The sequence below is a fragment of the Microcaecilia unicolor genome, chromosome 4 (genome assembly GCF_901765095.1).
Source record: "Microcaecilia unicolor chromosome 4, aMicUni1.1, whole genome shotgun sequence".
Lineage (NCBI taxonomy): Eukaryota > Metazoa > Chordata > Amphibia > Gymnophiona > Siphonopidae > Microcaecilia > Microcaecilia unicolor.
This window is the reverse complement of record NC_044034.1, coordinates 120,952,563-120,965,006: the sequence shown is the minus strand read 5'-3', so window position 1 is coordinate 120,965,006 and position 12,444 is coordinate 120,952,563. Positions and strand designations below refer to the sequence as shown.

The window sequence follows — 12,444 nt, the reverse complement described above, 5'->3', positions numbered from 1 at the left end:
ATCCACTTGATAAATTGGTCATCGCAAATGTATAGGAATAATAAATTGTGCGCTCTGTATGCCCAAGAAGTACAGAAGCTCATGAGCAGTGAAACTCCAAGAGTGAATTTTTCAAATGTTTCTGCTAGCACTGGAAATGCCGTGTGCTGGGGGTGGAATTACCACCAGCGCCTGGGTTGGACCGGCAGTAGTTCCAGCTTACCGCTGCTTTGTACAGAGAACCTTAAATTGTGGTGTTCCACAGGCTCTTTGTCACCCCATCTGTTCAATGTTTATATGAGCCATTTAGGTAGCTTCCTGCAAGGTAAGAACACCTTCTCCTTATCATATGCTGATGATATATTTATACGTACTGTTCAAAACATAATCAAATCTTTTCTGCTGCTGAAATTTTACATACAAATAGTTGAGGATTGGGCAATGGTAAATTTTCTTAAACCCCTCACAAAAAATTATTTTGGTCTGGTGATCAACAAAAAGTAGCCTTGGAAGAATTGCTTCTTCCTTCAGAAACTTCTTTATGGTCTGATAAGTTTAGAGTACTGAGGTTTGATAATAAGTCTAGAGTACTGAGGTTAATACTAGATTCTAAGCTGTCCTATGTGCATCAAATTGATAATCTCGTGAAAAGGGTTTTTTTTTTTTTTACCCTGCAGAAATTGAGGATGATTAAAGCTTTGTTAAATCCAGTAAGCATCAGGTTTATTTCCCAGGCAGTTCTTTTACCATTTTTAGACTATTGCAACTCGCTGTATTGTTCTATAAATAAGCAACAACGGAAGAGACTAAAACTCTTACAAAATACCTCGGCTAGGTTGATTTTTAAAATGAATATAGCGAGATTAGTCCTCTTAAAAAACTGCATTGGCTGAGAATAGAATTTTGTATTTATTTTAAAAAATCATCTGTTTGCACAGATTAAATTCAGATATGATAGGTGGCTTACTATTATTAAAAAAAAAAAAAAGAATTGGTTTGAGAAGCTCAAAGACATTATTGCTCAATCTTCCCTCAGTTAGAGGAATGAATCGGAAAGTACTAAGGGAGCATATTTTCTTTTAATTTCAAGGTGCAAAAACGTTGCCTGTTGAGATTTGGTTGACTACGCCTCATCTTTTATTTAGGAAGGTTCTTAAAACTTATCTATTTTGTTTTAAAAATAATATTACATTACCAATTCAATAATTCTTTATGAAATATGTACTGAATATGTTGTTCTCTCTGATGTAATTCCTTCCAATTAGGATTGTGCTGCCATTTTGTAATCTGTTTTGAATTGTTGAGATAAAAGTGGAATATAAGTTACAAAATTGAATAGATGGAAAATACAATTTGTTAAGCGAAGTCCTAAGCCATCTGAGATTGTGCATGTAAAAAGTTCAAACTCCAGCCTTTTTTCTCCAAAGGAAGAACCAAAGGAGAATATTTGTAGCCAGGCACTGACATATTGTCTATATTCAAGATGCCTGTGCATGGAGTTTTTCCTATACTGTTGCTTAAATCCTTTTGTGGCTGCAACCCCAAATGATATGGCTGTGGGGGAGAGATATATGCAGTCTTAATTTGTTTCTCATTTGCCATGCAGGCTGATCTGACTGCTCTAGGAATGATGTAACTTTATAGGATTTCTACCTGGAGGTTACCTGATCAGCAGTAAATTAACTTAACATATACTAATGCATATGTAAATATGTGTTGAATTGATTTCGTGCATACTAAAATTTAAGATGTGCTAAATGAATGCACATCCACACTTTCTACAATAATTCCCCAGCAATTGCTGTATGCCCATTAAACTATGAAAAAAAGAAAACACTTTGTTAAAGACCATGATTTATTTTTTTTTAAAGCCATTCCTCTTAAATAAAATTCTAAACATTCACCATATTTTGTCACTGTATAAAAATGTACAGTGGCTTTATTGACATGTACATTCCATTATGTTTACAGCTGCGAGATATGAGGCACACTCAGTATTGCACTTCATTAAAATTTCAGGCTCAAACATAACCCAGAAGTTCAAATGAAACTGTTGATGTAATGTAGTAACTCTTATACAGGACAAACATTGATATCTTTATATACAGCGTGATACCTGTTACATTTATATACCACCTTAACACAATTTTGTTTTATAACAGTCTAGGAAATAAACCAAATATTCTTCTTTTCCCAACCCGTGATGCAGTTACAATTGTACAAGATTATAAAAAGTCACTATATATCAATGATTCAATGATCCAAAGGCCAGCATTACTTATGCCTTTTCTCCAAAGCATTATGTTACACACTGGTTACTTGTAAGTGTATGATGCCCGCAACAGTCACATTTGAATACCTCAAGTTTCCATATCTTTGTATAGAAAAGAATTTCTCACAGCACAAATTTCTGTACATGGTATCTGGCATCCTTCTTACACTGTACAATTGTTCGTGCCCTTGGAGTCTGAAGTGGTCCCCTCCTCATTCTCACTATGGTTTAGACTCCACGCCTGGCACTATGGGGCTACCAGCTCTGCTCTAGCAAACATAAAAGCTGTTCAAAATGTGTGAGCATTTCTGCAAACCCCGCAGCCCAGAGCAAATTCTTCACCAGTGGCTGGATGAACAACATGAAGAGGACATTCTGTTCCTTCCAGCTGTTTCCCTTTGGGGCCTGTAATAATTTTAAAGAAAAAATAAGGAAGAAATAAATCTGTTTACTGGAAGCCAAGTGAGTTTAAACTAATAGCCAAGCAGCTGGGATTTTTCATCTTCTCAGGTTCCAACTACTCCTCACAGTAAAAGAAATCACATCACATTCAGAAAAATGTTTGTTAAATGGAATTTGTTAATTATGCAATTCAAATCTTTTTGAAATACTGCATAAACCATATGTAGATAGAAATGGAAGTCACTAAAAAGTACAAGTTTAGAAGTCAGGTTAATAGCTACAATTTTAAGACTAGAAATGACAATGGAGCTCAGGTACACCAACCATAGAATGCTGAAACCACACATATAATGCAATTTAATGAATGACAGCAAAATCTTTGCAAAACGTACTTTACTGCCATAGTACAGTAAAGAATTCCGCTGACAAGCTTCAAGTAGCAGATACACTACACCAGCTACAAAGAGAAAAACAATCCTACAGAAGAAAATGGCATACCAGAATTACAAGTTTAAAATTAAGTTGTTTATATTTTTGCAATAATTGGTGATGATTTATACACATTCATGCTCAATCTGTACATTAAGTCTGGAGTCAGAAAAAAGACTGCCCAAATTTGGGTGTTCAAAATTTGTATGTATTTTATAAAATGTTTGCTAAATACAGAGTCTTTCATAAAATATGTAAAGAGTTGAACAAAAAAAATGTATATTTGGTGGTATGTACAGCTACTTTAATAAAAAAAACACACAAAAGTGACATCACTCAAGGCTTTGTATATGTAAGTAGCTGCACTTACACATATAAGCAGGGATTTTGTCATTTATACATCTCTGTGGCAGATTTGCAACAAACATCTAAGGGGCAAGCCCAGGTCCAAATAACTAGACTGACATTTGTACACAACTTTGAGCAGGTATAAATGTTAAAATTGAAATTTTTTCCAGCTATAAATGTGTTGCCATTACTGTCTACTTCTATTTCTTATAAGGCAGTGTCATTTTGGAACTCCTTACTATTAGAACTTAGATTGACAGAAATTACTTACATTTTAGGAAGTCACATAAGACTGAAGTAATTTCGATATATACAGTGGTGGAAATAAGTATTTGATCCCTTGCTGATTTTGTAAGTTTGCCCACTGACAAAGACATGAGCAGCCCATAATTGAAGGGTAGGTTATTGGTAACAGTGAGAGATAGCACATCACAAATTAAATCCGGAAAATCACATTGTGGAAAGTATATGAATTTATTTGCATTCTGCAGAGGGAAATAAGTATTTAATCCCTCTGGCAAACAAGACCTAATACTTGGTGGCAAAACCCTTGTTGGCAAGCACAGCGGTCAGACGTCTTCTGTAGTTGATGATGAGGTTTGCACACATGTCAGGAGGAATTTTGGTCCACTCCTCTTTGCAGATCATCTCTAAATCATTAAGAGTTCTGGGCTGTCGCTTGGCAACTCGCAGCTTCAGCTCCCTCCATAAGTTTTCAATGGGATTAAGGTCTGGTGACTGGCTAGGCCACTCCATGACCCTAATGTGCTTCTTCCTGAGCCACTCCTTTGTTGCCTTGGCTGTATGTTTTGGGTCATTGTCGTGCTGGAAGACCCAGCCACGACCCATTTTTAAGGCCCTGGCGGAGGGAAGGAGGTTGTCACTCAGAATTGTACGGTACATGGCCCCATCCATTCTCCCATTGATGCGGTGAAGTAGTCCTGTGCCCTTAGCAGAGAAACACCCCCAAAACATAACATTTCCACCTCCATGCTTGACAGTGGGGACGGTGTTCTTTGGGTCATAGGCAGCATTTCTCTTCCTCCAAACACGGCGAGTTGAGTTCATGCCAAAGAGCTCAATTTTTGTCTCATCTGACCACAGCACCTTCTCCCAATCACTCTCGGCATCATCCAGGTGTTCACTGCCAAACTTCAGACGGGCCGTCACATGTGCCTTCCGGAGCAGGGGGACCTTGCGGGCACTGCAGGATTGCAATCCGTTATGTCGTAATGTGTTACCAATGGTTTTCGTGGTGACAGTGGTCCCAGCTGCCTTGAGATCATTGACAAGTTCCCCCCTTGTAGTTGTAGGCTGATTTCTAACCTTCCTCATGATCAAGGATACCCCACGAGGTGAGATTTTGCGTGGAGCCCCAGATCTTTGTCGATTGACAGTCATTTTGTACTTCTTCCATTTTCTTACTATGGCACCAACAGTTGTCTCCTTCTCGCCCAGCGTCTTACTGATGGTTTGTAGCCCATTCCAGCCTTGTGCAGGTGTATGATCTTGTCCCTGACATCCTTAGACAGCTCCTTGCTCTTGGCCATTTTGTAGAGGTTAGAGTCTGACTGATTCACTGAGTCTGTGGACAGGTGTCTTTCATACAGGTGACCATTGCCGACAGCTGTCTGTCATGCAGGTAACGAGTTGATTTGGAGCATCTACCTGGTCTGTAGGGGCCAGATCTCTTACTGGTTGGTGGGGGATCAAATACTTATTTCCCTCTGCAGAATGCAAATAAATTCATATACTTTCCACAATGTGATTTTCCGGATTTAATTTGTGATGTGCTATCTCTCACTGTTACCAATAACCTACCCTTCAATTATGGGCTGCTCATGTCTTTGTCAGTGGGCAAACTTACAAAATCAGCAAGGGATCAAATACTTATTTCCACCACTGTAGAAATTGGTCCCTAGTTGATTTTTGTTTTAATTTTATTCTGTATTAACGGAGTGATACGTAACATCTGAAAATGTGGTTCACTCTTGTTTAACATGTAGCTCACTTGGACTATTCATGGTATTAGTGGGATAGAAGTCTAGTATAATGTAATGTAATAAAAATACAGAATACACATATACTTTTAAAGAATGCCCACGTCATGTCTTCTTTAAGTCTGTGATTGCTGCCTGCATGCACATGTAAGTGGTGTGCCTTCTAAAACCACTACTTATATAAGTATTTACTAGGGATGTGCAGCCCAACATTTTTTTTTATGTCATGTCTAGTTTCCTATGCCATTCACAGAAAATTTCATTTTTTTTCAGGGCAAAGTAGGCAGGAGTGCACACAGTTTCCAATACAAGAAAACACCCAAATTTTGTTTCTCTCTCTTATCGTTTCAGGGTAAAAATGATATGAGAAATGATGTTTCAAACGAATGCACTTAGAACATAAGAGTAGCCGTACTGGATCAGCCCAATGGCCCATCTAGCCCAGTACAGTGAAACCTCAGTTTTCGTCGATAATTCGTCTGAAAATTATCGATGAAAACCGAAACCGACGAAAACCGAGGCAACAAGCAATTTTTCTTCTAAATTCTTTTAAATGAATAAAAAAGACTAATGTATTGAATAAATGAACATTTAACATGGCATTTACCTTTCTGAAGACTCTTCTTGGTATATGAAAGATGGAGAGAGAGGAGCAGAGATTATTGTTTGGAAGGGGGATCCCCCTCCATAAGGACACTATCTGGGGGATCACTTCCCTTCTTGTTCTTTTGGCACTAGGACCAGCTTCTGGAGGGGTCACTTCCCTTCTTGTTCTTTTGGCACTAGGGCCAGCTTCAGAGTCTGTGGACCCATGCCGTACAAGAAACCTGTCCAAAGAGGTTTGCTTCTGTTGCCTCTTTAAGATTTGCCTAAAATGGGCCAAGACATTATCATTAAACAAGTTGCAGACACGGCTTGCAACAGCTTTGTCTGGGTGATTGATTTGTTTTTTTTTTTATTTGTACCCCACACTTTTTCCCACTCATGGCAGGCTCAATGCGGCAGGCAATGAAGGGTTAAGTGACTTGCCCAAAGTCACAAGGAGTTACCTGGGCTGGGAATCGAACTCAGTTCCTCAGGACCAAAGTCGACCACCCTAACCACATTTTTCTCCACAAACACCTGTACTTTACTCCACATGGAGAAGATGTCCTTAATCTCTGAAGAAGGCACATTCTCTACTGTTTCTTCCTCCTTATCCGAAGCAACTTCTTCATCTGCCATCTGTTGCACTTCTAGTTGAAGGTCTTGCAGCTCTTCAGTGGTGAGTTCTTCACTGTGGTCATCCACCAACTCTTCCACATCCTCACCACTCACCTCCAAACCCATGGAATTACCTAAATAAACAATTGACTGCACAACATGTGTAGGGTCATCAGGTGAAGGATCTAACCCTTCTAAATCTCTCTCATGCACACACCCTGGCCATAATTTCTTCCATGATGAGAGCAGGCACTTTTATACAGGCACTCAACCAGCAGCAGTAGTAGTAGTGTGGGAAAACGACGACATTTTTGTCATAAAACAGCAAGGAACTTTTATACAGGCACTCAACCAGCAGCAGTACATAAGTAATGCCACACTGGGAAAAGACCAAGGGTCCATCGAGCCCAGCATCTTGTCCACGACAGCGGCCAATCCAGGCCAAGGGCACCTGGCAAGCTTCCCAAACGTACAAACATTCTATACATGTTATTCCCGGAATTGTGGATTTTTCCCAAGTCCATTTAGTAGTGCTTTATGGACTTGTCCTTTAGGAAACCGTCTAACCCCTTTTTAAACTCTGCCAAGCTAACCGCCTTCACCACATTCTCCGGCAACAAATTCCAGAGTTTAATTACGCGTTGGGTGAAGAAACATTTTTTCCAATTTGTTTTAAATTTACTACACTGTAGTTTCATCGCATGCCCCCTAGTCCTAGTATTTTTGGAAAGCGTGAACAGACGCTTCACATCCACCTGTTCCACTCCACTCATCATTTTATATACCTCTATCATGTCTCCCCTCAGCCGTCTCTTCTCCAAGCTGAAAAGCACCAACCTCCTTAGTCTTTCTTCATAGGGAAGTCGTCCCATCCCCGCTATCATTTTAGTCGCCCTTCGCTGCACCTTTTCCAATTCCACTATATCTTTCTTGAGATGCGGCGACCGGAATTGAACACAATACTCAAGGTGCGGTCGCACCATGGAGCGATATAACAGCATTATAACATCCTCACACTTGTTTTCCATACCTTTCCTAATAATACCCAACATTCTATTCGCTTTCCGAGCCGCAGCAGCACACTGAGCAGAAGGTTTCAGTGTATTATCGACGACGAGACCCAGACCCTTTCTTGGTCCATAAATCCTAACGTGGAACCTTGCATGACGTAGCTATAATTCGGGTTCTTTTTTCCCACATGCATCACCTTGCATTTGCTCACATTAAACGTCATCTGCCATTTAGCCGCCCAGTCTCCCAGTCTCGTAAGGTCCTTCTGTAATTTTTCACAATCCTGTCGCAAGTTAACGACTTTGAATAACTTTGTGTCATCAGCAAATTTAATTACCTCGCTAGTTACTCCCATCTCTAAATCATTTATAAATATATTAAAAAGCAGCGGTCCTAGCACTGACCCCTGAGGAACCCCACTAACTACCCTTCTCCATTGTGAATACTGCCCATTTAACCCCACTCTCTGTTTCCTATCCTTCAACCAGTTTTTAATCCACAATAGGACTTTTCCTCCTATCCCATGACCCTCCAATTTCCTCTGTAGCCTTTCATGAGGTACCGCCTTTTGAAAATCCAGATACACAATATCAACCGGCTCCTCTTTGCCCACATGTTTGTTTACTCCTTCAAAGAACTGAAGTAGTAGTGTGGGAAAACGATGAAATTTTTGTCATAAAACAGCAAGGAACTTTTATACAGGCACTCAACCAACAGCAGCAGTAGTGTGGGAAAATGACAAAATATTTGTCATAAAACAGCAGCAGTGTGATCCCACAACCGGAAACAACGCCCCAGAAGAACAACACGTGAGAACACAAAATTAGCAGCATGGGCACGCCGACGAAATCCGAGGCGACCGACGAAAACCAAGACAAAAATTTCGCAAAAGAAATCGACGTTAACCGAAAACGACGAAATCCGAGGTCAATGAAAACCGAGGTTTCACTGTATCCTGTTTTCCAAACAGTGGCCAAGCCAGATCACAAGTACCTGGCAGAAACCCAAATCATGGCAACACTCCATACTACAAATCCCAGGGCAAGCAGTTGCTTCCCATGTCTGCCTCAATAGTAGACTATGGACGTTTCCTCCAGGAACTTGTCCAAACCAATTTTAAACCCAGATACGCTAACCGCTGTTACCACCACCTAGGGCAAAGAGTTCCAGAGCTTAACTATTTGTTGAGAAAAAAAATATTTCCTCCTTCTTGCTTTAAAAGTATTTCAATGTAACTTCCTCAAGTGCCCCCTAGTTTTTGTACTTTTGGAAACAGTAAAAAATTGATTTACTTCTACTTATTGTACACCACTCAGGATTTTGTAGACCTCAATCATATCTCCCCTCAGCCGTCTCTTTTCCAAACTGAAGAGCCCTAACCTCTTTAGCCTTTCATCATATGAGAGGAGTTCCATCCCCTTTTACTTGCTCTTCTTTGAACCTTTTCTAATACCGCTATATCTTTTTTGAGATACGGTGACCAGAACTGAATGCAATACTCAAGGTGCAGACGCACCATGGCGCGATACAAAGCCATTATAGTATTTTCAGTCTTATTCACCATCCCTTTCCTAATAATTCCTAGCATCCTGTTTGCTTTTTTGGCCGCTGCTGAACACTGAACAGAAGATTTCAACATATTATCTACAACAACACCCAGATCTTTTTCTTGAGCGCTTACTCCCAAGGTTGACCCTAGTATCAGGTAACTGATTTGGATTACTCTTTCCAATGTGTATCACCTTGCATTTGTCCACATTAAATTTCATCTGCCATTTGGACGCCCAGTCTTCCAATTTCCTAAGGTCTTCCTGCAATATTTCACAGTCCGCATGTGTTTGAACAACCTTGAATAGTTTTATATCATCTGCAAATTTGATTACCTTACTTGTCATTCCGATTTCCGTATCATTTATAAATATGTTAAGTATTACCTGTCCCAGTACAGATCCCTGCGGCACTCCTGTTCACTCTCCTCCATTGAGAGAAATGACCATTTAACCCTACCCTCTGTTTTCTGTCCAATAACCAATTCCTAATCCACACCAGAACTTTGCCTCCTATCCCATGACTCTAATTTTCTCAGGAGTCTCTCATGAGGAACTTTATAAAAAGCTTTCGTTCTGTCCTGGCGGACGGTAGTACAGCCCTACAAGAATATTACTTCCCTTCACACATGGAGTTTCTATCCATAATGATTCCATGATGCTGTGTCATGTAAAAAGTTTATTTTATTTGACTCAATTCCCTCTTTAATATATAGTGCAACCCCCCCCCCCTCCAATTTGATCCTCTCTATCATTGCAATACAAATTGCACCCTGTCAACACAGTGTCCCACTGATTGTCCTCTACCAACCAAGTCTCTGAGATGCCTATTATATCTACCTCATCATTTAGTGCAATACATTCTAAATAGCCCATCTTATTTTTTTAGGCTTCTAGCATTTGTATACAGTACATAAGTATTGCCATACTGGGAAAGACCAAAGGTCCATCAAGCCCAGCATCCTGTTTCCAACAGTGGCCAATCCAGATCACAAATACCTGGCAAGATCCCAAAAAAGTACAAAACATTTTATATTGCTTATCCCAGAAATAGTGGATTTTCCCTAAGTCCATTTAATAACGGTCTATGGACTTTTCCTTTAGGAAGCCGTCCAAACCTTTTTTTAAACTCTGCTAAGCTAACCACCTTTACCACATTCTCTGGCAACGAATTCCAGAGTTTAATTACACATTGAGTGAAGAAACATTTTCTTCGATTCATTTTCAATTTACTACATTACTTCAAATTGTGTTTTTTCCTTTGATCTACAAGCTGCTTAGAAGTTGAAGGGGATAATGTGCATCCTTTATTCTGCTCTCTCATTAAGCACACTTTCCTAGGGTCCTGTTTACAAAGCTGCGCTAGAGGAGGGTTAGTGATTTTAGCGCGCGCTAACCATTAGCGCCCACTGTGCTAGCACAGCTTAGTAAACAGGGCCCCTAGTGTTTACACTGTGTTTTTGTTTTTTAATACTTAATAGTATGTGTTTTGTGATTCTTCCTGATCTTTTTGTGATGGGATGATCAAAACATGCTAAATGAATGGCTTTAACAAAGTGTAGCCCTTCTAAAATCACTTCCATTATCTTAAGAGTTTTATGAATTCCAGATAATCTTCCTTTAAAAAACGAGAACCTATTTAAATCCAAGCTGAAGTCATTACTTTTTAAGAGTAAGATAAGTATTCTTCACTTGGATTTTTCCATCATTCTTACTTCATTTTCTCACTCCATACCAACCAGTTTGCGCTCTACGCTCTGCCAATCAGCATCTTCTTTTTACTCCCTCTTCTCTTCAAATCCGCTCTCATTTTGCACGATCTGCTTGTTATATTGTTGTTGCACCACTCTGTACATTTGTTGTGCTATCTTTTTTGAAATTTAAGACCATGTTAAAAACATAATTTTTTTCGCACGCTTTCTCCTCCTCAATATCTCCCCTAATAACTTATTGTTCTTCTGACATTACAGTAGTTATTCCATTTAGGGCTCACTTATGATGTGTTTTTTCTTCACTCTCTCCCTTCCTATTGTATCTTACTACTGTAAGTTACTAGGGTTAATGATACCCTCTTCTCTGATAAAGTGAGGTTACTAACCTGTAGCAGGTATTCTCCGAGGACAGCAGGCTGATTGTTCTCACTGATGGGTGACGTCCAGGGCAGCCTCAGGATCGGAAAATCTTCCTAGCAACAGAAGTTTGCTAGCTCTCGCGAGATCCGCATGCATCACACATGCGCGCCGTCTTCCCATCCGCTTCTAGCGTGCTCCTCAGTCCAGTATAAAGCAAAGACAAGGGAAGACACAACTCCAAAGGGGAGGAGGGCGGGATTGTGAGAACAATCAGACTGCTGTCCTCAGAGAATACCTGCTATAGGTTAGTAACCTCGCTTTCACCGAGGACAAGCAGGGTGCTTGTTCTCACTGATGGGGTATCCCTAGCCCCCAGGCTCACTCAAAATAACAAACATTGGTCAATTGGGCCTTGCAACAGCGAGGACATAACTGAGATTGACCTAAAACTTATCCAACTAATGGAGAGTGCAGCCTGGAACAGAATAAAAATGGGCCTGTGGGGGGGGGGGGGGGGGGGGTGGAGTTAGATTCTAAACCCCAAACAGATTCTGCAGCATCGACTGCCCGAACCGACTGTCGCGTCGGGTATCCTGCTGTAGGCAGTAATGAGATGTGAATGTGTGGACAGATGACGTCGCAGCCTTGCAAATCTCTTCAATAATGGCTGACTTCAAGTGGGCCACTGACGCTGCCATGCCTCAAACACTATGAGCCGTGACATGGCCCTCAAGAGTCAGCCCAGCCTGGGTGTAAGTGAAGGAAATACAATCCGCTAGCCAATTTGAGATGGTGCGTTTCCTGACAGCCACTCCCCTTCTATTGGGGTCAAAAGAAACAAACATTTGGGCGGACTGTCTGAAGGGGCTTGTCCACTCTAGGTAGAAGGCCAACGCTCGCTTGCAGTCCAATGTGTGCAACTGACGTTCAGCAGGGCGGGTATGAGGTCGGGAAAAGAATGTTGGCAAGACAATTGACTGGTTAAGATGGAACTCCAACACCACCTTTGGAAAGAACTTAGGGTGAGTGCAGAGGACTACTCTGTTATGATGAAATTTGGTATAAGGAGCATGAGCTACCAAGGCTTGAAGCTCACTGACTCTACGAGCTGAAGTGACTGCCACCAAGAAAAGGACCTTCCAGGTCAAGTACTTCAGATGGCAAGAATTCAGTGGCTCAAA

At 40.6% G+C, this 12,444-nt stretch overlaps 1 protein-coding gene across 1 annotated transcript in view; it reads right to left on the bottom strand.

The window, feature by feature from the left end:
• Positions 1-1,822: 1,822 nt before the first annotated feature.
• The window catches only part of MYCBP2 (MYC binding protein 2), a 937,772-nt gene continuing 927,150 nt past the window's right edge, over positions 1,823-12,444 (bottom strand). Inside the window, 1 exon segment of the mRNA XM_030200587.1 lies at positions 1,823-2,656. Coding sequence (XP_030056447.1) covers positions 2,541-2,656 — 116 coding nt within the window. The 3' untranslated portion in view covers positions 1,823-2,540.